Source organism: Pseudorasbora parva, chromosome 12, assembly GCF_024679245.1.
Source record: "Pseudorasbora parva isolate DD20220531a chromosome 12, ASM2467924v1, whole genome shotgun sequence".
Lineage (NCBI taxonomy): Eukaryota > Metazoa > Chordata > Actinopteri > Cypriniformes > Gobionidae > Pseudorasbora > Pseudorasbora parva.
Window position 1 is genome coordinate 10,103,490 of NC_090183.1, and position 21,426 is coordinate 10,124,915.

General features: G+C 35.8%; 1 protein-coding gene across 3 annotated transcripts in view; it reads left to right on the forward strand.

Moving 5' to 3' along the window:
- palm3 (paralemmin 3) overlaps window positions 1-20,881 on the forward strand; it is a 57,191-nt gene extending 36,310 nt beyond the window's left edge. For 2 of the 3 annotated variants that reach the window (XM_067459020.1, XM_067459021.1), the window contains exons 3-9: window positions 3,684-3,738; window positions 4,792-4,872; window positions 7,934-8,052; window positions 13,852-13,957; window positions 15,984-16,014; window positions 17,811-17,870; window positions 18,672-20,881. In XM_067459020.1, coding sequence (XP_067315121.1) covers window positions 3,691-3,738; window positions 4,792-4,872; window positions 7,934-8,052; window positions 13,852-13,957; window positions 15,984-16,014; window positions 17,811-17,870; window positions 18,672-19,588 — 1,362 coding nt within the window. In that variant the 5' untranslated portion in view covers window positions 3,684-3,690 and the 3' untranslated portion in view covers window positions 19,589-20,881. The remainder of the gene's footprint in view (window positions 1-3,683; window positions 3,739-4,791; window positions 4,873-7,933; window positions 8,053-13,851; window positions 13,958-15,983; window positions 16,015-17,810; window positions 17,871-18,671) is intronic. The other variant, XM_067459022.1, reaches the window with a different exon arrangement.
- Window positions 20,882-21,426: the final 545 nt, after the last annotated feature.

Consider the following 21,426-nt stretch of genomic DNA (forward strand, 5'->3'; position numbering starts at 1 on the left):
TCACAGTCAGGGCCTCATTTGACATAGTTTAGGAGTCCTGTGATTCTCTGCCATACACACCCGGAGGTCTCCAGAACCTGTGTGAAAACAAGCTCTGCAACAAGCCGTAGTCAGAAAGAAAAGAGAAGTGTTTCGTTGAATCTTCCTGTATTTACTGGTCTGGCTGTATTCATTGGCAAAAACTCAAACAAAGGTGCATGGGTTTATTCTGTTTAGCCTTTGCACTTCCATATATTTATTATACACACCCATATTTTTTCCCTCCCCGAGAAACAGACTCTCTCTCCTGCAGGGTGTTCCAGGTACGAACATCAACAAAGATCAAATGACTCGATCTGTGTGTGTTCATGTATGCAGACTCGAATGTGATCTGCAGGGAACAGCTTCTGTTCTCAGCTCTCGGTTAGCGCTTCAGGCCTGTATGATATGAGTGATCAAATATCTATCCGAAGGCAGTTCATATTTGCCCAGGCAATATATAATATTAAATATATACAGTACTTTGCAAAAGTATTGGGCACGTTAGTATTTTCACCCGCCAAAAATGTTTTTAAGCTAGTGATTTATATATTTTGCAATAGTGTGTCAGTAATATCAGTTTACATTTTCAAACACTTATTTTGCCATTAATAGTAATAATCCATTTCAGTGAGATTTGTGTATACAGAAAGAGTCTGACTACAGCTGTTTGATCCACACGGAGATCTAATCTCACCACCATCGAGTCCGTCTGTGATTACGAAACTGAAAAAAAATGCGACAACATCTCCAAAACGCTTGAAGAAACCCTCCCTGAAAACTATGAGCAAGTGTACCAGGACAAAAGCTGTTTAAAACACAAACAGTGGTCACACCAAACACTGATTTGATTTAGTTATTAGGAGTTAATTGATAAACAAAATCTATTTATGACATTATTTTTGAAAGCATTCTCACTTTACAGCATTTTTACACAAGTGTCTAAAACTGTTACAGTACTGTAGCTTTGCAGGAAGGTTTCTTCAAGCATCTTGGAGATGTTGTCACAATTCTTGTGGATTTCATTTTATTTCTATTTTTTACTTACAGTCACTCTTGACACACACATTAGTTATTTGAATTATCACTAATTGAGTCATTTATCCTTGTATAACTGTCTTTTGAAAGGCTTTTGTCTTTCAAAACTCTTCGGTAAATGATATGAATTAGAAATTTCTAGGATATAATTAATAGCTTTTCATTAAAATCCCAAACCCCCTGTTAACTGCGAAACCTTGACGTAATGTAATCTTCAATTCAGGGCCGTAACCACCATAGACATTGAGGGGGACAAGTCACAAAACGTGTCCCTGCTCTTAATATACAATCATTGATGAACATCTTTGATTTTAATTAAGAAAAAAAAATAAATAAATAAATAAATAAATATATATATATATATATATATATATATATATATATATATATATATATATTTAATGCAATTCATGTTGATAGCATAAATATTTCTTTCTCTTTGTATATCAATATGGTACAAGGTTATCCTATTCAAATCAATGTGATTAAACCGGTTACCTTAAATGTATCCCTGGGCATGTCATAAGTCGCACAATCATGTCTGTGGTAATAGCCAACCCAATAATTGGGTTAAAATTATAGATTTTTCTTTTATGCTTAAAATCATCAGGATTATGTTTCATAAAGATATTTTTAGTAGTAATATGCATTGCTAAAGACTTAATTTGGACAACCTAAAAGGTGATCAGTATTTAGAATTATTTTAATTTTTTTTGCAGCATCAGTCTCCAGATTTTCAAATAGTTGTGTATCATATTCTCACAAATCATACGTCAATGGAAAGCTTATATATTCTGCTTTTATATGATGTATAAATCTCAATTTATTTATAAAATATTTTAAAAAATACTATGGAAGTGAATGGCTCCAGTTAACTGTTTGGTTACTGACATTCTTCAAAAAATCTTCCCTTATTGTGTTCAGTTGAAGAAAGAAATTCATACAGGTTAGAAACAACTTGAGGTTGAGCAAAGGATGACAGAATTTAATTTTAAAGTGAACTATCCCTTTAAGACAAATTCAAAGGATCATGGTTCAGTTAGTTAGCATTTAACCCCAACTGCCATTAAGATGGATGGCAATGCCAACAGATAGCATTCCTATCAATAAAGAGGCAAAAGACCAACATAAATCACAGTGAAATTCCAAAGAACTAGATCTTGATTATTACATGTTTGAAACAAGTTTTCTTTATACATGTATTTTAAAATTCCATTATTGCTGTGGTGGCAAAGCTCTGTTTTCTGCAGCCATTACTCCAGTCTTGTATTAAAATGTGTTGTATAACTATTCTAATGTGCTAATTGGCTTCTCAAGAAAACTTTTTTTATTGTTTTTATAATTGGCACAGCTGAAAATGTGTGTGCTGCTCAGTGAAGTTTAGAGAGGGCAATACTCTTCTATTTCTCTCTCTCTCTCTCTCTCTCTCTCTCTCTCTCTCTCTCTCTCTCTCTCGCTCTCTCAGCATGTGGTTTGGACTTTTTTGGCACGATTTTTCTGCTCACTAAGGCTGTTGCATTACTATCTTAAAAGAAGAAAGCAACAATATAAGGACTGTTCAGAGTCTCAGAGAAACAGCTGCAGTAGAAGATTCACAGAGGCATACCAACTAAACTCCAGCTTCAGTTCAATTCAGTTCACATTTATTTATATAGCGCTTTTCACAATACATCATTTCAAAGCAGCTTAAGAAAAAGCAAATTTACAATTTAGAGTGATCCGTTATCAGAGGTAACTGTATCCAAGTAATGTACATGCAGAAATCACACAGTTAGCTTACAATATAATAAAAAAACAATAAACTCATGGATTACATCAGAAAACTTGCTGAATGGAAGCATAAAAATACCCTAATATGATATTTAGAGTTCACATACAAGTTTATCTGAAAAACAGTGCTACAGTCAGTCATTTTACTTTGAAATATCTGTCTCTTTTTGTTTTGGTCTAAGTGATAAAGCTCGTTGCCAGTTCACCCAATAGTATTTCGATACCACAGGTTGCCAGTTTGGCGGAAAACGCAGTGCATTCCTGCCGTGGAAGCCAGCAAACAAACTGGGTCAGAGATCGCAGATTCTACCCGACTTTAAAACGCCTCGACCCTCTTGAGAGTTGAGTCTGAGGAGGAGACTTTAAAGGTACATACAGTACCTTTAAAGCAGAGATTCAAAAGACATCTAACACTGATAAAAAGAAAGGCTTCTTGGTAAATGATTATAGAAGTATTATGGGTAGATAAATGTACAGTAGGCTAGTTTTTACAGTAAGTGAGTTGTTGTAAAGTGCTATGTGGATAAAGTACAAGATGAAATTTCACCTAAATATCTATATAAAAATGCAAAAAGCTATTGCTTTCATTGCTGCACATGGATTCTCTATAAAACTGCCTCATTATTGAACAAAAGTGCTAAATTATATTTTTAAAAAGAAGAAAAAAAAGTATAGGCGTGACTCAAATTACTAAAATCTGTTATTTCCCATTATAATCAAAAGGGTGCATAATTGATGTCTGCTTTTAAATAGCCCATTCAAAGTTTATTTCAAAATTGAACTTGTTGTAAAATGAACTTTAAAAAACAAAAACAAAAAAATTTGATATAATGTAGCCAATGTCTCTTATATTCCAGGTCCAGGATGGAACATGAAGCAGAGAAATACCAGCAGCGACTGCAGGCTATAGCGGTACGTCATTTCATATATCATTAAATGACACACTGAACCGGCTAACAGCGGGAAAAGATTAATTCACCATTTAAATGACAGCACCACTTAAGCCCCGCAAATAGTGTTGTGCGGAAACCTATAGACACATCCATCATATCAGCGTCTGGTGCTGTTTGACAACACTTATTATTGCAGTACCTGTGGTCTTTCGGCAGGTAGCCGTTATGAATTGTTCTTTTAATAGAAACATGCATGATAACAAATAGACTGTTATGTCTCTCAAAAAACACACACAGACATGGAAACTGGGGTTAGCTCTGTTCCTGAATTATTAAGTGTGATGGAGTCTGTCCAGACCAGGTAAAACTACACCAGACAACAGCAATGACGGCGTACCCGGGAACCTCTTCACCTGCTCGCTGACATACAAAATATTCATGTACTCTAAATGCATTCTAGTATTTATTTCAAGTCATGATGACAGTTGGACTCAGTGGTTGATTATGTCCAAAATTCAACATTTATATATGTAAGACGTGCCAATATGAAAGCTTATGGTTACGGAAGAGTGGGGCTGGAAATACAATCCAGGTGGAGAGATGATACACTACTCTTGTGCAAACACTCTATTTTGAAGTGTTTGTATTCACTTGTTTGTTTTTTGTTTGCATATTACATTTACATATACTGTACAATGTTTGAGTTTATCACTAAAATAAGATGCATAACATAATTTGTTTCTGTTGTATGGCTGTGAATGGCCAATTATTTATGAAAAGACATTATGAATGCTGTTATAATGCATTATACATAAAAGCGATAAGTAAAGTTTAACTGAAATATTTTTATATTTTGTAACATTATACATGTCTTTACTGTCAATTTAGTGTGCCTTTGCTAAAAAGATTTTTTATTATTATTCCAATGTGCCATCACCCCCATCGAATTGTATTGTATCCAGCTAGCGGGAAGCCACATTAAAGTATAGAAAGGAACAAGTGTTAGCTTGTGTTAACATTCTGATGAAGGTGTTTTAAGCATACATCAACCTGTTATAATTTCTGCTCTCAGGAGAAACGGCGGATACAGGAAGAACAGGAGCGAGCTAGGAGAGAGATGGAGGACGAGCGACTGAGACTTCAGCAGCTAAAGGTGTGACCTCGCACACACACACTTGCCTTGCCTGTATGACCTGTAACCTTGTTTTGCAGCCAGACACGTCAGGTCACGTTTGTGTTAAACAGGCTGCGTCATAGGGTGGAATTTCACAAATGTAGGCCTGTATGCACACACACACGAAATCCAAAAATGCACAGTCACCAGAACCACATGTACAACACACAAGATACAGGCTCAACATTCAGTGTATTAAAAGACACCCTTCTTGAAAATTGAAATACTACCCTGGATGTTTCGTGTGTGTGTGTGTGTGTGTGTGTGTGTGCGCGCGTTCTCTCTCTCACCCCATTGTTTTAATAATATTTCCAGATTGGCGTTCCCTTTTCCTATTCCTTTGTGTTCGTGGTTGGTTCCAAGACAAATTTTTTCTACGGTGTGTGTGTGTGTATATTCATGGGTGTTTCTTAAACTACAGGGCCTTATTTCCTTGTAGACAGAAAGTCTCCTAAAGTAAACTTTACACACTGCTAGTTGTTTAATTTCCATTAGTAATATTCAACAGTGTAATGCATCACAGCAAATTACCTTTTTTTGTCACATGAATAATTTCCATAACATCTCAAATCTAATTATTTATAAGCATTTTTGTAATAAATGTAATCAACATATTGTGTAGGCCTATACATAATATAAATTATTATGTATTATGTATGTACAAAATGAAGGCTTTAGCTCAACTTTTGCTTATTTTCTCAAGTTACACATTTCTCTCATGCCGTTCCGTGACACTTAAGAAGCTATTTCCACCACAAAATTAAAAAAAAATCAACCTCGGGTACAATATGATAACATATAAAAAGTTCAAAATATGAGTTTAAATTATGCTAAGTAGGACTTATGAATCAAAATTAGATGTTTTTTTTTTTTTTAAATAAGTGTCATAAAATTCCCCCCAAAAATGACAAAAAGTCAAAATAATAAGTCAAAATACAGGACTTGTAAGTCACAACTTACAGGACTTAAAGGATGTGCTGCTTACATCTTGGTGCCAGATACCACAGCACAAGGGTCTTCAAGGGTCTTGTGGAGTCCATGCCTCGACAGGTCGGCTGTTTTGGCAGCAAAAGGGACTCAATATGTCATAATGTTATCCCTGATCGATGTAAAGAGGCATAAAATGTGTTGAAGGGTTTGTATTTGGGGTTCATAATCATAATGAAATCATGCATGTAGATAAAGTTTAATGATCAGACACTGTTGTTAGGTTATATTAGTCCTCTTACATTTTCAGTTTCCATGGTGCGCATCACTTCCTGTGTGGCATCTGTTGACTGCACTGTTCTGTGCTTGTTGTGGAATTCCCCGTTGATCTACATAGATATGTTTTATTACTAAATGACATTGAAAAAATACACTCTAGATGTCTTGATGGTTCTGATAACTTTTAAAAAATGGGTTGTTATTTGTTTTTGCAGAGGAGTGAAAGTACATTCAGCAGGAAATTTCATCTTAGACGTTAACCTTTTGGCCAACCCCTTTTCTAAATTGTAAAGGAAGTTTTGCTGCACAATTATTCATTCCAAGTGCACTTCAACTTTCTACATATTTTAGTGCTTTAACGACCCAATGAAATGGTTAGACGAACACTATCTTTTCTTTGTTATATTGTCTCCTGCTGAAACAGGAAGTTGAGGTGGAACATATCAAACAACTTGTCTTTTTTCCACTCTTGACAGCTTGAACAAAAGCAGTTTAAGAGTATGAATGTTAGTGCTATAGAAGCTCTGATTCCATCCAAAGTTGGGAATGTTACTTGTGTGCAAAAATGGAATGTTGCATAAAAGATTTTCGAATAAAGCACCATGTGTTCAAGAGAATGAAACCGTAACTTCCTGGGAATTTGATGCAAAATATCTGTAATAAAAATAGATTTTTTTCATTTTCTTATGTTCATTTTTAGAATTTATGCCCATCTTGGCATTTCCATCCAGCATTTATGCAATATCCCAAAATGTGCATGACAATAGCTATTTTCATTCTAGAGATATTATTAGACAAAATTTGTATACACCGTTTTTCCTTGGAGAGAATGCAAATTTGTATTGCATGGATCTCTGCTAAAAGTTTATTTTGTCAACTTTTAGGAATGCAATGATTTTGAAAGACATTTTATAGTGGCCACAATTAAGCAACAAGAGCAGCTAAATAAACAAAAAGTTCATATTTAGTAACTTACAGTACATTTTAGGGTCCGTTTTAACAGTTTTGTGATCTTTAAGGGATGGTTCACCCAAAAATGGAAGCTTCAGTTTATGATCTGCCAGGAAGACTTAATCACTTCGTCACTTATTAACCTAATCTCTATCCAATCACGTCTTCATATTTTCTGTATAAAGGTCGTACTTACACGTTTGAGTTCGCAGATGCCGATGCGACAATAACCTCCATCCTCCCCACCACCACCACATGGTTCCGTCCATACCTCCAAAGGGGGGTCGGCTGCGCCCCTGCCTTCATCGTCAGGCAGGAATATGCTGATCCGCTACCCTCGGATTATAAACTATGGACGGGGCCTATGCCAAAACTTTATGCTTGCTGGGCTGTCAATAAATGTATGCTTCATTTATGATTCTATCTCCCGAGTCTTTCTGGTAGAAATGAAAATGCTGTCATCATTTACTCACCCTCAAGTTGTTTCAAACCTGTATGAGTTTCTTTCTTCTGCTGAACACAAATGAAGATATTTTCAAAGAATATGGGTAACATAACATTTGATGGGCCCCAATGGCTAATAAAAAATACTATGGAAGTCAATGGGGCCCATCTACTGTTATGAGGGTGAGTAAATGATGACAGTATTTTCATTTTTGGGTGAACCATCCCTTTAGTTTAACCTTTGCATCCTGATCATATTTATCAATTTCTGTGAATAGGCCCTTAAGCTCCAGAAGCCATTGTGCTGCAATGCTTTTATAACAGGCTTTGTTTGGTTGTTAGTATGAAGTGCTGATAAGAAATCAATTTCAATTTTGTATAGGCCGCATTAATTGCCTACCTCCATCTTTCTACCTCCTTTTCCCTGTTTCTCTCACAGAGGAAGTCCCTCAGAGACCAATGGCTGATGGAAGGACCTCTCGCATCTCCTGATAGTACGGGACCTCGATCGCCCCTCTGGGGCCAAAAGGCTCAGGAGATTGAGACACACATTAACAAGTACGATTTTTAATTGTTAGATTTAATTTGAGCACATAGCTATGTAGTTTATAGGTTGTTTTAAGTATTTTAGCATGTTACTACACAGTTTCAAGTGTGCTTTGATGGTGCATTGCTAGCTGGTTGCTAGAACCACCTATTATAGGTGTTCTATATCTATTATATTCTCAATATATGGCTCGCATCTCTCCATTTTATTGTCCAATAGGCACTTCCAAATATGATTTGGAAAATAATGGCACACCTCATCTCAACAACATGATTTGAGGTATCATTCATGTTCATATCATAAATCATACCTTAGCTGTGAGATCCCAAATCTCTATCTTGCAAAATAAATGATGAACACATGCACAGACAAGAGAACCAACAAAACAATTGATTATGTTGTTGTCAAATTAAGCTTTTTGCATAGTAAAATAAATCGTGCAGCATGTAGTTTGCCCTATTTTGCAAAATTATTTTGTCAGATAAATACCATAGCCATATTTAAAAAAATATACTGGATATATAAAATATTTTCCTCATATTTTGATGGTTTAATCAATTGGGCGGCTTGTTCAAATCTCTTATCACACATACAGTGGTAAGGATGCTTTGCAAACATCACTAATTATTCCTGTCAGCGTACTGGAGCACCAAGCAGGAGATGGGTTTTTAGCCCCTAAAATATCTTTCTATTTCTGTGTGTGAGAAGGAGTTTTTGATGTTCCTCCTTTGCGCATCAGCATTTATTTGCTTGACTGAAGGAGATGGTGATTACTGTAATAAGCTGGCCGCTGAGATGTTCTTCTGTGTTGAATAAGGGCTTTAATTAGTCTGAGCAAAGTTTGGCAGTAATAAGCTGCTCACAGGTCTATAGGGAACCCACTTTCATAGTGTGTAAACAGCCGTCTGAGGCTTCTCTTCCAATGAGGAGTGATTCGTTTAATGCGTGTATTTGTTACAGTGCAGTTTTATAGCTATAAAGCATGCTGTGAGATTTCCAGAGAGAACTGTGTGTGAGTAAATGAGTCCACGTGAGTGCAGGTTCACTTGTTTGGTAGTAAATCCTGAAAAACCGACGGTATATTTTGGGAGCCTGTTGGGGAAGCTCCAGTGAAATTGTAGGTTATCAAGCCAGTCATGACTACAGTCAAGCTACACTTTAGGAAAAGGTCTTAATTACACTAAAAGTACATTGAAGCCATTTAGGAGGGCATTTTTAAAGGAATTGTAATTTGCTTTTTTTTATTTCACTTCCATAATATATTTCTGAGTGAAACAGGATAGTAGCTAGCACGGGAATCGATTGGATCTTGAAAAGTAGACCAGAATGCAGCCAGACTAAATTAGTTTTCTTAAATATGCTTTCATAGATATTTGGAAAGTCATTTCAGAGGAAGAACAAGTTATTACATTTTGATTGAATGCTTTAGAATTATGTGTACTGATGGATTCTTAAGGCCCTGAAATACTCACGGCAAAGTTCTTTTTCGTTCTATGCTTAGGGGTAAAATGAAGTTCTAAATACATGAGCAGCGATATACTGTTAGCGAACATCCTCACACTGCCCACATTGCTGAGAGCGACGGTTAGAAGAATATGTAAATGTGTGCTACGCACTTTCCTCACAATGACAAAATAAACACAACAAAATTGAGAAAACAAAAAGCAACCATTTTTTAATAAGCATTAGAAAATCATCTGATTATAGCATATGTGGATATGTTTGCATGAGCTCTGCAATTCGGCACTCTTGTAAAGTCATGTCACGTTTATTTATATATAGCATTTTATACAATAGATTGTTTAAAAGCATGCAGCTTTATAGTACAGCTTTATAGTATTAAAGATGAAAAAGCAGTGTCAGGGTCCAGTGTGTACATGTTTTAAATCACAGAAATCTGCAGGGTCCCCGCGGGGCCTTAAAAAGTCTTAAATTCGCGGAAGCATTGCCTTCTAGGTCTTAAATAATGTTAAACAGGTCTTCATTTTCCTATGTCTATGTAACACTACCTCATTTTATATATATGTGGGATTGAGCTATGAATAATAAGTTTACTAATACTTTGTTCAATTTCAATTAATTTGCTTTCCTTTCAATTTAATTTTCTGTTCCTCCAATGAAAGTGTATGCACTCTATACTGTCCATGTCCAGAAAGGGAATAAAAACATCATCAAAGTAGTCCATATGTGACATCAGTTGATAACATGATTTCAGCAGTTTGACACGCAATCTGATTCATGAATCAATCCGAATCATAGCCGTTCGAGTCTTTGTTTGCAGATTGAAAACAAACGCGGAAGAGAAGACAATGCTGAATAAAGTCTTTATTTTTGGACCAAAAATAATTTTTGATGCTTCAAGAGATTCTAATTAACCAACTGATGTCACATATGGACTACTTTGATGATGTTTTTATTCCCTTTCTGGACATGGACAGTATAGTGTGCATACACTTTCAATGGAGGAACAGAAAAGCTCTCGGACTAAATATAAAATATCTTAAAACGACACTGTGATATTTTCCCCCTCTAGCGGTGTAAAGGTATATGACCATCCAATGAGTAATAGTTTCTGTTCCTCTCAATTGTGATTTCGTTTTAACTCCTACGGTGGCCGATTTTGTCCAAGATTAACATGGCAATCCCCCTCTTCACATTCGACACGGTGCCATCAAGTGTTAAAACGCGAAAGGTGAAGCTTATTTTTACGGGTTGTACGGTAGCCTCTTTGGCTAATGTACTTTCAAAATGGAGGAGCAACATGGCGACCAGCATTCGAACCCCTCACCCGTATGTATTTTCAATGGCATATTATTAACTTACGGGAATACTTTATTACTTGAAAGAAGTAAATATACATTGAGCACATATATTTTTGAAAGAACTATGTGTTTTTAGCTAAGAATAAACTAAAAAAATTACACAGTGTAGCTTTAAACTGTGTTCTAAAGATGAAAAGATTTTGTGCCTCTGGGATGGCACCATGATGCGTCGTTCACTTGCAGAACACAAGCTTCTGGAAGGCACACAAGTTTAAACTAGCGAGTTTAGGTATATTGGTGCAGAGCCAGTCTTGTAGGCAATGCTTGTTTATCTTGCAGTCAAACATCAGTGCCTTGAATTTGATGCGAGCGGCTATTGGCAGCCAGTGCAAACTGATGAAGAGAGGTGTGACATGGACTTTCTTCGGCTCATTGAAGACGCCCTCGCTGCTGCATTCTAGATCAGTTACAAAGACTTGATAGTGCATGCCAGAAGGCCCGCTAAGAGATTCAGATTCAGTGGTGTGCTTGCGCTCTGGAGAACTTCACAGGTTTCTGTTTACAACAGGTTTTTGCAGCATTGAGCAATGAAGCCAATCCGACAATCGCTAACATATCTAATGATTTCTTGAGTACAAACAATGGCCAATCAGAGGTGTTTAAGTTAGCACTGAACAAAATGGTGAGTAGATTGGGAGTTCTGAACACTCGCAAACAATTCTCTAAATAAGAGATTCATTGCTCAGACAGATTGATTGATTGATTATAATGGAACTTTTTGGGATCACGATGAACTAAGATGAGTGGCAGCAGGCTTTCTGCCATGCCAAATCATGCATACAATAAGCTTGTTTTTTTTGTTAAAATTATTAGTGGTTTGTGAACGTAGATGCTTTAATAACATATAATATTTATTAATGGGATGTGTGGGTTGTGCAGGGATGCTACCTAGAAACATTTTCAAGGAAATCGATTTAAATGTGTTTTAAAGAAAATGTGTACCTCCTTAGTTTTACCCTGGAGTTGGTTCATCCTCCGCCTAAAAATGCCTCCAAGAAATCACTGTAATATTTATAACTAAACAATTTTATATATATATATATATATATATATATATATATATATATATATATATATATATATATATATATACAGGGAGTGCAGAATTATTAGGCAAATGAGTATTTTGACCACATCATCCTCGTTATGCATGTTGTCTTACTCCAAGCTGTATAAGCTGGAAAGCCTACTACCAATTAAGCATATTAGGTGATGTGCATCTCTGTAATGAGAAGGGGTGTGGTCTAATGACATCAACACCCTATATCAGGTGTGCATAATTATTAGGCAACTTCCTTTCCTTTGGCAAAATGGGTCAAAAGAAGGACTTGACAGGCTCAGAAAAGTCAAAAATAGTGAGATATATTGCAGAGGGATGCAGCAGTCTTAAAATAGCCAAGCTTCTGAAGCGTGATCATCGAACAATCAAGCGTTTCATTCAAAATAGTCAACAGGGTCGCAAGAAGCGTGTGGAAAAACCAAGGCGCAAAATAACTGCCCGTGAACTGAGAAAAGTCAAGCGTGCAGATGCCAAGATGCCACTTGCCACCAGTTTGGCCATATTTCAGAGCTGCAACATCACTGGAGTGCCCAAAAGCACAAGGTGTGCAATACTCAGAGAAATGGCCAAGGTAAGAAAGGCAGAAAGTCGACCACCACTGAACAAGACACACAAGCTGAAACGTCAAGACTGGGCCAAGAAATATCTCAAGACTGATTTTTTTAAGGTTTTATGGACTGATGAAATGAGAGTGAGTCTTGATGGGCCAGATGGATGGGCCCGTGGCTGGATTGGTAAAGGGCAGAGAGCTCCAGTCCGACTCAGACGCCAGCAAGGTGGAGGTGGAGTACTGGTTTGGGCTGGTATCATCAAAGATGAGCTTGTGGGGCCTTTTCGGGTTGAGGATGGAGTCAAGCTTAACTCCCAGTCCTACTGCCAGTTTCTGGAAGACACCTTCTTCAAGCAGTGGTACAGGAAGAAGTCTGCATCCTTCAAGAAAAACATGATTTTCATGCAGGACAATGCTCCATCACACGCGTCCAAGTACTCCACAGCGTGGCTGGCAAGAAAGGGTATAAAAGAAGAAAATCTAATGACATGGCCTCCTTGTTCACCTGATCTGAACCCCATTGAGAACCTGTGGCTCATCATCAAATGTGCGATTTACAAGGAGGGAAAACAGTACAGCTCTCTGAACAGTGTCTGGGAGGCTGTGGTTGCTGCTGCACGCAATGTTGATGGTGAACAGATCAAAACACTGACAGAATCCATGGATGGCAGGCTTTTGAGTGTCCTTGCAAAGAAAGGTGGCTATATTGGTCACTGATTCGTTTTTGAATGTCAGAAATGTATATTGGTGAATGTTGAGATGTTATATTGGTTTCACTGGTAAAAATAAATAATTTAAATGGGTATAAATTTGTTTTTTGTTAAGTTGCCTAATAATTATGCACAGTAATAGTCACCTGCACACACCGATATCCCCCTAAAATAGCTAAAACTAAAACTTCCAAAAATATTCAGCTTTGATATTAATGAGTTTTTTGTGTTCATTGAGAACATGGTTGTTGTTCAATAATAAAATGAATCCTCAAAAATACAACTTGCCTAATAATTCTGCACTCCCTGTATGTATGTATGTATGTATATATATATATAATTTTAATTATAAATAATTGTGTCTATTGCTTCCAAAAAAGTGTAAAATGCTGTGCAGGATTTAAATGATTCGGTGTCAAGCTACACTGCTGGAATGATACTGGAAAATGCAGTTAAGTTAGTAGTGTTACTAATTTGAGTTAGTAATTCACAAACATTAACTTGTTCTTCCCAGAAAACAGCTTCTAATAGAAAATGTCTTCTCACATGTAAAATTACAGAGGTATCTATAAAGAAGTATAAGTTGTAATTGTCTTACTTGAACAACAGAAGCCACAGTAGATTCCCAGCCCGCCATCTAAAACATGACACGCGTGTATGTGCATTAGATTACAGGTGACATCCGAGCGGTTGGCAGAGGAAGAATTCAAACTAAAGAAACTCATTGAAGACGGTTCTACTCAAACTGGCACAGATGCTCAGACACACCATAAGGTGAGACACCATGTCTGACAGCATGATCACGCTGGACTGGCTCTGCGCTGATTTCACATCTTAAATCATTATTGGAACCATTTACACTACTGTTCAAACGTGTGGGGTCAGAATTTTTATTTATAAATTATGATATAACCTTTAAATTATACACTTTTATTCAAAAAGGATGCATTAAATTGTTTAAAAGATTTTTATTTTAAATAAATGCTGTTCTTTTAAACTAATCTGTTTAACTATTCATCAAAGAATCATAAAAAATGTCAGGGTCCACAAAAATGTTAGGCAGAACAATGTTCTGTGTTTAACATATATAATAATAAGAAATGTTTCTTGAGCACAGAATCAGCCTATTAGAATGATTTCTGAAGGATCACTGACACTGAAGACTGGCTTATGATGCTGAAAATTTAGCTTTCCAACACAGGAATAAAAAATGTTTTAAAATATATTCAGTTAGAAAAGATAAAATAGCCTTGTAAAAACAGCCTTGGGGAGCATACGAGACTTTTTTTCCAAAAACATTTTAAAAAATCTTACTGACCCCAAACTTTTAAATGCCATGTGTAAGATAAGGTTTGCAAGTTAACATGAGACAAATCCTTAATGCTTCAACATACAATACACGTCATGTTCACAGTTTACTGTATACACAGCTCTTTAAAATCATTATGGGCTGCTTATAAGTGGCAGCAAGTCATTGCTGTTTTTTTTTATTTTACACTTATCATCACAACAACAGCCTTGTACGGAGGTCAGCTGAACCGTAAGTAAACACATTCATTTGACTTTAAAAACACACTGCAAGGCTGTTGAATCTGTGTTGCTGTGATGGGCTGCTGTAAGATTATAGCTTTTATCATAGAACTGAATTAAGCCTCACATGGAGTCTTGGTTTTACAGTTTCCTCAAGTCAAATTAGGTTCAAAGGCAATTAATTCTGGTGAGACTGAATTTGACATGTAGTTGCTTATAGTTAGTGGAATGTCTAAAGTGGACCTTCGAAATAAAAATGTGTAAATGTGAACTCTACAGTGTGGACAATAATTACGTTTTAAATCTCAGAGACTGCAAAAAATTATTCAAGTTGAAATACTGCTTATAATAATGAGAAAAGGTAAGAAAAGTTTTTTTAAGATTTATCTTAGATTAGATTAAATACAGCCTGCACTGCATACTGAAAATGAACAATATAGTGTTGGCGTGACTCCACCTTGTGGCAACTGAAGCCGATGTGCCTGTCTGTTAATAAATGAATCTGGCAACGCAACCATATTTTTCTAATCTTGATGAAAGATGAACGATCTCCCCTAATTATCTAATCAGAGTGAGTGAAAGAAAGTACAGTATTAGCTAGCTATTATTAGTCAGTGAATGAGAAAAGCATCCCATGAAGATGACTGCTGATATTTACAATAATAGAGGAAGGGTGAGCTATAATATAATATTAACACAAATCTGAAACCAAATAGTCTTTCAGTTCATGTCAAAACAATTCCTTATTACAATTGATTCATGTTTTGAATGTTATACTATTAATATGGTATAAATATTCCTTGTCATCAGCCATGATTAATTTATTCCATGAGCAAAAGTGTCCTATAACAAAGGGGTTTCCAAGATAAAGTGAGTTGTGTTCATCTGGTCATGTGATTTAAACATGAAATGGCATGCATAATACAATTTCTTTTATAAGCATTTAAAAAAACTATTAATTTATTTGTGTGTAAAACCTTTTAATGAGGAAAAATACTGAGTGTACCGTTAATAAATGGTTTATGGTGTCTCTATAAATCACATTGTAACCAGAGTGCTGCAGTATTTGGGAGAAGGTTGGGTTATTGGTGTGCATGTTAATGAACTTCGATAGGAAACTTCTCTAGTGTCGAGCTGTTCCTCCCATAAATGTTCCATGGCCTTGAATAAAATATTAACCAGCAGAATGTGGTGGTTCAAACCGCTAAAGGGTGTGATGTGTCCTCTCTAAGGATGAATGTTGACCTTTCCTCTCTTGTTCACCCAATAGGGAGAGACTGTGGTGGAGGCAGTGGGAACAGGTGAGTGTGTGCCATCTGTCTGTTCTCTGCGCTGCTGACCATCTGTGTATCTGTTGCAGTTACGGAGCGTCTACACTGTAAAAATTTTTTTTTTGATTTTTGTTGGTTTAACTTAAAAAAGTAAGTAACCTGGTTGCCTTAAAATGTTGTGTTTATTGAACTTAAAAATTTGAGTTGATACAATGAAGGAAATTTGTTCAATAAATAGAAACTCAAAATATTTTGGTATCTGAACCACATAAAAAATTTGATAAATCATGAAAATAGCACTATTTGTCATGTTTCACTGCGTCATCAGAAATAAAACACACACAATAACCGAATATGCTTACAAAATCTTTTAATAATATTTTAATAAAGGTTGTCGAATCTCCAAAAATGTTCATTGTATTAACTCAAAATTTTAATTTCAATGAAATCAAATTTTTAAGGCAACCAGGTAACTTTTTTTTCTAAATATTTTTTTACAGTTTAACTATAACTGTCTGCTTTCCAGACCTAAATATTGCTTACGCAAAAGAGGATAATGCTCGACTAAACAGCAGTGGTGATATGTTAAATGAGTTTGGTACAGGTTTACAGTAAGGCTAAAAATCAGTTAACATTAGCTAATGATATAGGGATCATTAACTAATGATGAATAACACTTTCACAGCATTTATAAAATCTACAGTAATGGTAATTCTGGCAAATATTACAATATTTTGAATATTATAAAGTAATAGGTTAGAGTGTTAGTTCACCCAAAAATGAAAATGATGTCATTAACGACTCACCCTAATGTCGTTCCTCACCCGTAAGACCTCCGTTCATTCAGCTTTCTCCGGACTAAATATAAAATATTAAACTGTGTTCCGATGATGAACGGGGGTATTATGGGTGTGAAACGACATTAGGGTGAGTCATTAATGACATCAATTTCATTTTTGGGTGAACTAACCCTTTAACATGAGTAGAGAAACCATGATTTAACAATGGAAAACTTTCTAATACATTTATTTATATTATTAAACATTATATTATAATTGACAATATAGACTTTTACATTTTGTTTCACAAATAAATGTTCATAACAAATGTTACATGAGCACCAAACCAGCATATCATCATGATTTCTAAAGGATCATGTGACATTGTGGACTGGAGTAGTGATGCTGAAAATTCAGCTTTGCATCACAGGAATAAATGTTCAAATATTTTAAAGTAGAGTTATTTTAAATTGTAGTAATATTTAACAATATTACTGTTTTTGCCGTATTTGTGCTCAAATAAACACCCCCCCCAAACTTTTGAACAGTAGTGTATATTTACGATTTAAATTTATATTTACATTTAACATTTATATTTGTTATGTAATTGAACCTTATTGTAAAGTTTTCCCCCTTTTTTTAGGCCTAATTAGTGCATCAAACCATTTAGATTTAATAAAATAATTCTAAAAAAAAGTATATTTTATTTATATATATATATATATATATATATATATATATATATATATATATATATATATATATATATATATATATATATATATATATATATATTTATATATATATATATATATATAAATAAAATATACTTTTTTTAGAATTATTTATAATTATATATATATATATATATATATATATATATATATATATATATATATATATATATATATATATATATATATATGTGTGTGTGTGTGTGTATATATGTGTGTGTGTGTGTGTGTGTGTAAGCACTTAAACTATTAACAAAAGAAGTTGCAAAGCATGATATGATCTAATCAGTCATAAATGTTTGTATTCAAACAGCAGTTGCTGAGACGGCCCCTAATGGACCTATCATGGAGAATGGAAAAGAGGAAAAGGAAGGTATAAAATATCAGTTCTTTCTTCTCATAAATCATATACTATTCTGTCGTCTTATTTACCTGGTAAAGATTTAGGTATCTTTCCAGTCATATGGGCAGAGATCATCATGTGGCTAGTTGAGGAGGGCTGTGTACTTAACTTTCTAAGTGATCAAACTTACCCTTTTTTTCCAGGCAGATGATAAATTAGGCTAATAATAATTCCTTAGACTTACATTGAAGGAGAGCCCTGATATAGCATGACCAGTAAAACACCCTAGCAATGCCCTGAAAACCTCTATGGCGTGAGTTTGATTGACAGGTGATCTGACCAATCATAATCCACCATTCTTCATTTTGTCTGACAAAGCAGTCAAGAGAGTCTGTAGATTCACTTCGATGGACTTGAACTCGAAAAACGGTGTGCACTGACGTCTTTCCACGGTTGAAACAACATTCCTTCTTTAGTTCATTCATGTTAATTTGATACTATGATGAACTTGAAGGAAGAGATAATCGGTTCATGAGCAGCTTCAATGACTCAATCTGTTATCACACATTAAAGAGCCACAAAACGATATTTATTGTTTACGTTTCTTTAAAGATGACAAAATTTGAGAGTTGACTGATTCATGTGAAAAGTTACCTGTCCTGTCTGTCAGCGAGTTGTCAGTGTCCTCTTTGCTCTGCGATCTGTTTCGCAGTGAGAACGTCATGGTTTGTCAGACATAGCAACAGTAACTAAAGGGGGCGGGTCTTTGCGAACGGTCATTTATAGAATCAAAGCATTGCCATACTGATGCATACTGTTTTTTTGTGGCAGATAATTCTGTGCATGCTGAGAATCATGACATGGAGGAAGAAGAACCTCTCGCTGAAGCTACGAAAGAAACTGACACAATAACAACTTCAGCTGTTGTTAATGGAAACGGGGAAGGAGAAACATCACACAATACTCCAGGACAGGATGAACCTGCTTCTACTAACGGCTTCGCCAGCCACCCTGCTGAAGGAACAGGTGCTGGTGGAATAACTATGACCTTCCTTGGCTTCAAGGAGGTGGAGCCCGGACACGGAGTTGATGAGGATGATGATGGTGGAGCGATTATCCGAGCAGAAAGAGTCATCATTACAGACGAAGGGGAGGAAATCCCAGAGAAAGATGACAGCATGGCTCAAGAACCTACTACGGATGCTAAAAATGAAGACACATCTGGAAGCACAGAAGCAATAGGTGCTGAAGAAAAGACACAGTATGATCCGGAAGCTTCCGTTGTTCTTGAGGAGGTCGAAGTGATTGAAGATGCTCCTGCTGAGGAAATCGTCACGGATGTGGCAGTGGAAGGCGAAGAGCAAACGGAGCAACATCTCCCAGACTCCACTGATACGCAAGCCCAGGATGTGACTGTAGATAGCCCTATAGAGGCTTCCCATGCTCCAATGTATTCCACAACAGAACCTTCTCCAACAGTCCGACCAAAAGTCGACGCAAACGCAACAGAATCGCAAACCCCAAAAGACAAGGAGGTCATGCCCGCCTCACGCATCTCGCTCAGCCAATTTCAGGAGGTTCCACTGGACGAGTCCACCGCCGCGGCCGAAACAGTAAAGCAGCGTGCCGAACAAGAACCTCTGCTGATCTCCAAAGCAGCGGCCCAGCTGGATACCGTCGCCCCAAATCGAGCAGAGGACGCAGGAGCACCGAAGCGGAAAAACTGCCAGTGTTGTTCGGTCATGTGACCAGCCTGCTGACATTAGCCTGTGACTTTTCAATTTTCTTTTTTTCATCTTGCCTGTTACTCTGAATATACAGTTTGTATTTCAAGACATTCATATTTTGATCTTCAGCTGTTGACTTGCGGCGTCAAAGCACAAAGTGTTTATTATATAGGGAAGAAAACCTTCAAAACAGAGCCTTAAAACGTAAAGACTGGCATTGCCCTCTCTATACTGGATGCCCATAATTCCTATCTGTGTAAAAAGAAGCTTTGTAAAGTGCATTGCCTTGCAGGAAAGGACTGGAATAGGCTTAAGTGTGCATGTTGTTGTTGTTAATGCGTCACCATTGGTTGCATTCCCAGCCTCTGGTGTCTGATTAGTGCTTATGATCCTGTTTTTATGTCTGGCGACTCTAGAGCGTTGGCTGCCGACCCACAGAGGCCTTGACGGTTTTAACACTACCACATCAATTTTTTTTATTTCCATCAGTGCCGTGGGAATCAACCCACAGCGGTAATTAATTCTACTCTCCTTTCAATAGTTGCATACTCCATTATAAACCATTGGTGTGCCTTGATTATGAATCAAAACAAAGAGACAGAATGGTTACCTGTGATTTTATACATGCTGTAACATTTGTATAGCTGATGTGAATTGTTTCAATTTATTGTCTTCAACTGGCTGACAGAAGTGTTTTTAGACCTTAAACGGATAGTTCATCCAAAAATGAAAATCATTTTATGTTATTCCAAAACTCTGTGAGTTTTTCTTTTGCAAGACACAAGATATTGAAGAGTGTTTCAAGTGTTTTTGTCTTTACAGTGATAGGCAATGGGTTAACACCTTTCACATGACAGAAAAATATATATTTTTGTCTTGCGTGCAGATTTAGAACAACATGAGGGTGAATAATTGATGACAGAATTCACTTTTTTTTTGAGTGTACTATCTCTTTAATGTGATCCTGAGAACAGTATATATGGCATAAATCGCTTTAGCAATCTTTTTAAGGTTAATTCTCCAACTAACATTTCAGTAAGAATTGTTTCTGTTGTCTTTTTTAACGGTTGTTTAAATTGTGCGATTCAATTTTCATACCATAATATGTAATCAATATTATTCAAAGCTTCAGTCGGATTCAGGAACATCATTTTTTTATTTTTCAGCTTAAAGGTTTGATGCAAATTCTCAGTGCCTTAACTGAGGGCCTGTGTGTATAGTATATACAATGAAGCAGAGAGGATTTTGTATAGAAAGTTTACATTGGAAGAATTAATAAAATTATGAAATTTAATAAAAGGGTGTTTTTTTTTTCCTTGTGCAAAATAAGTATAGTGCAAAGTATTGTATAAGCATATAGTGAGGATAGCTACTGTCAACATAAAGATAAAACAGTATTCTTTTATAATTTATATGGAAGAGAATCAAATGGTAATGCCTTAAAAAAACAATGACAATCCTTTCATCATGAAACATGATAAATAATATAGTATATTCTGTGTCGCAGTCTTGAACCTTTAGCATATTTAACTATTTAATGAACTTATTGTAAAGTGTTACCAATATCGCAACATAAGTTTTCAATTAATCAACACAAGTTAATGTGTTCAGTATTACAAACTAATGAACAAGCATTTATTAATGGTTTAATTAAAAAGGTCATTATGCTTAAATACGGTATCGTTCATTTTTAAATGAATGACCTTGCATAATACATTAACGTATGTACATTTATGCAGATTGAAATTAAAACTCGTACTTGGATGTAAAAATTGAATAAATACTGTGAAACTATTGTTCATTGTCACTTCATGATAAACAAACTGAACCTTATAGTAAAGTACTACGGCTACATCTTA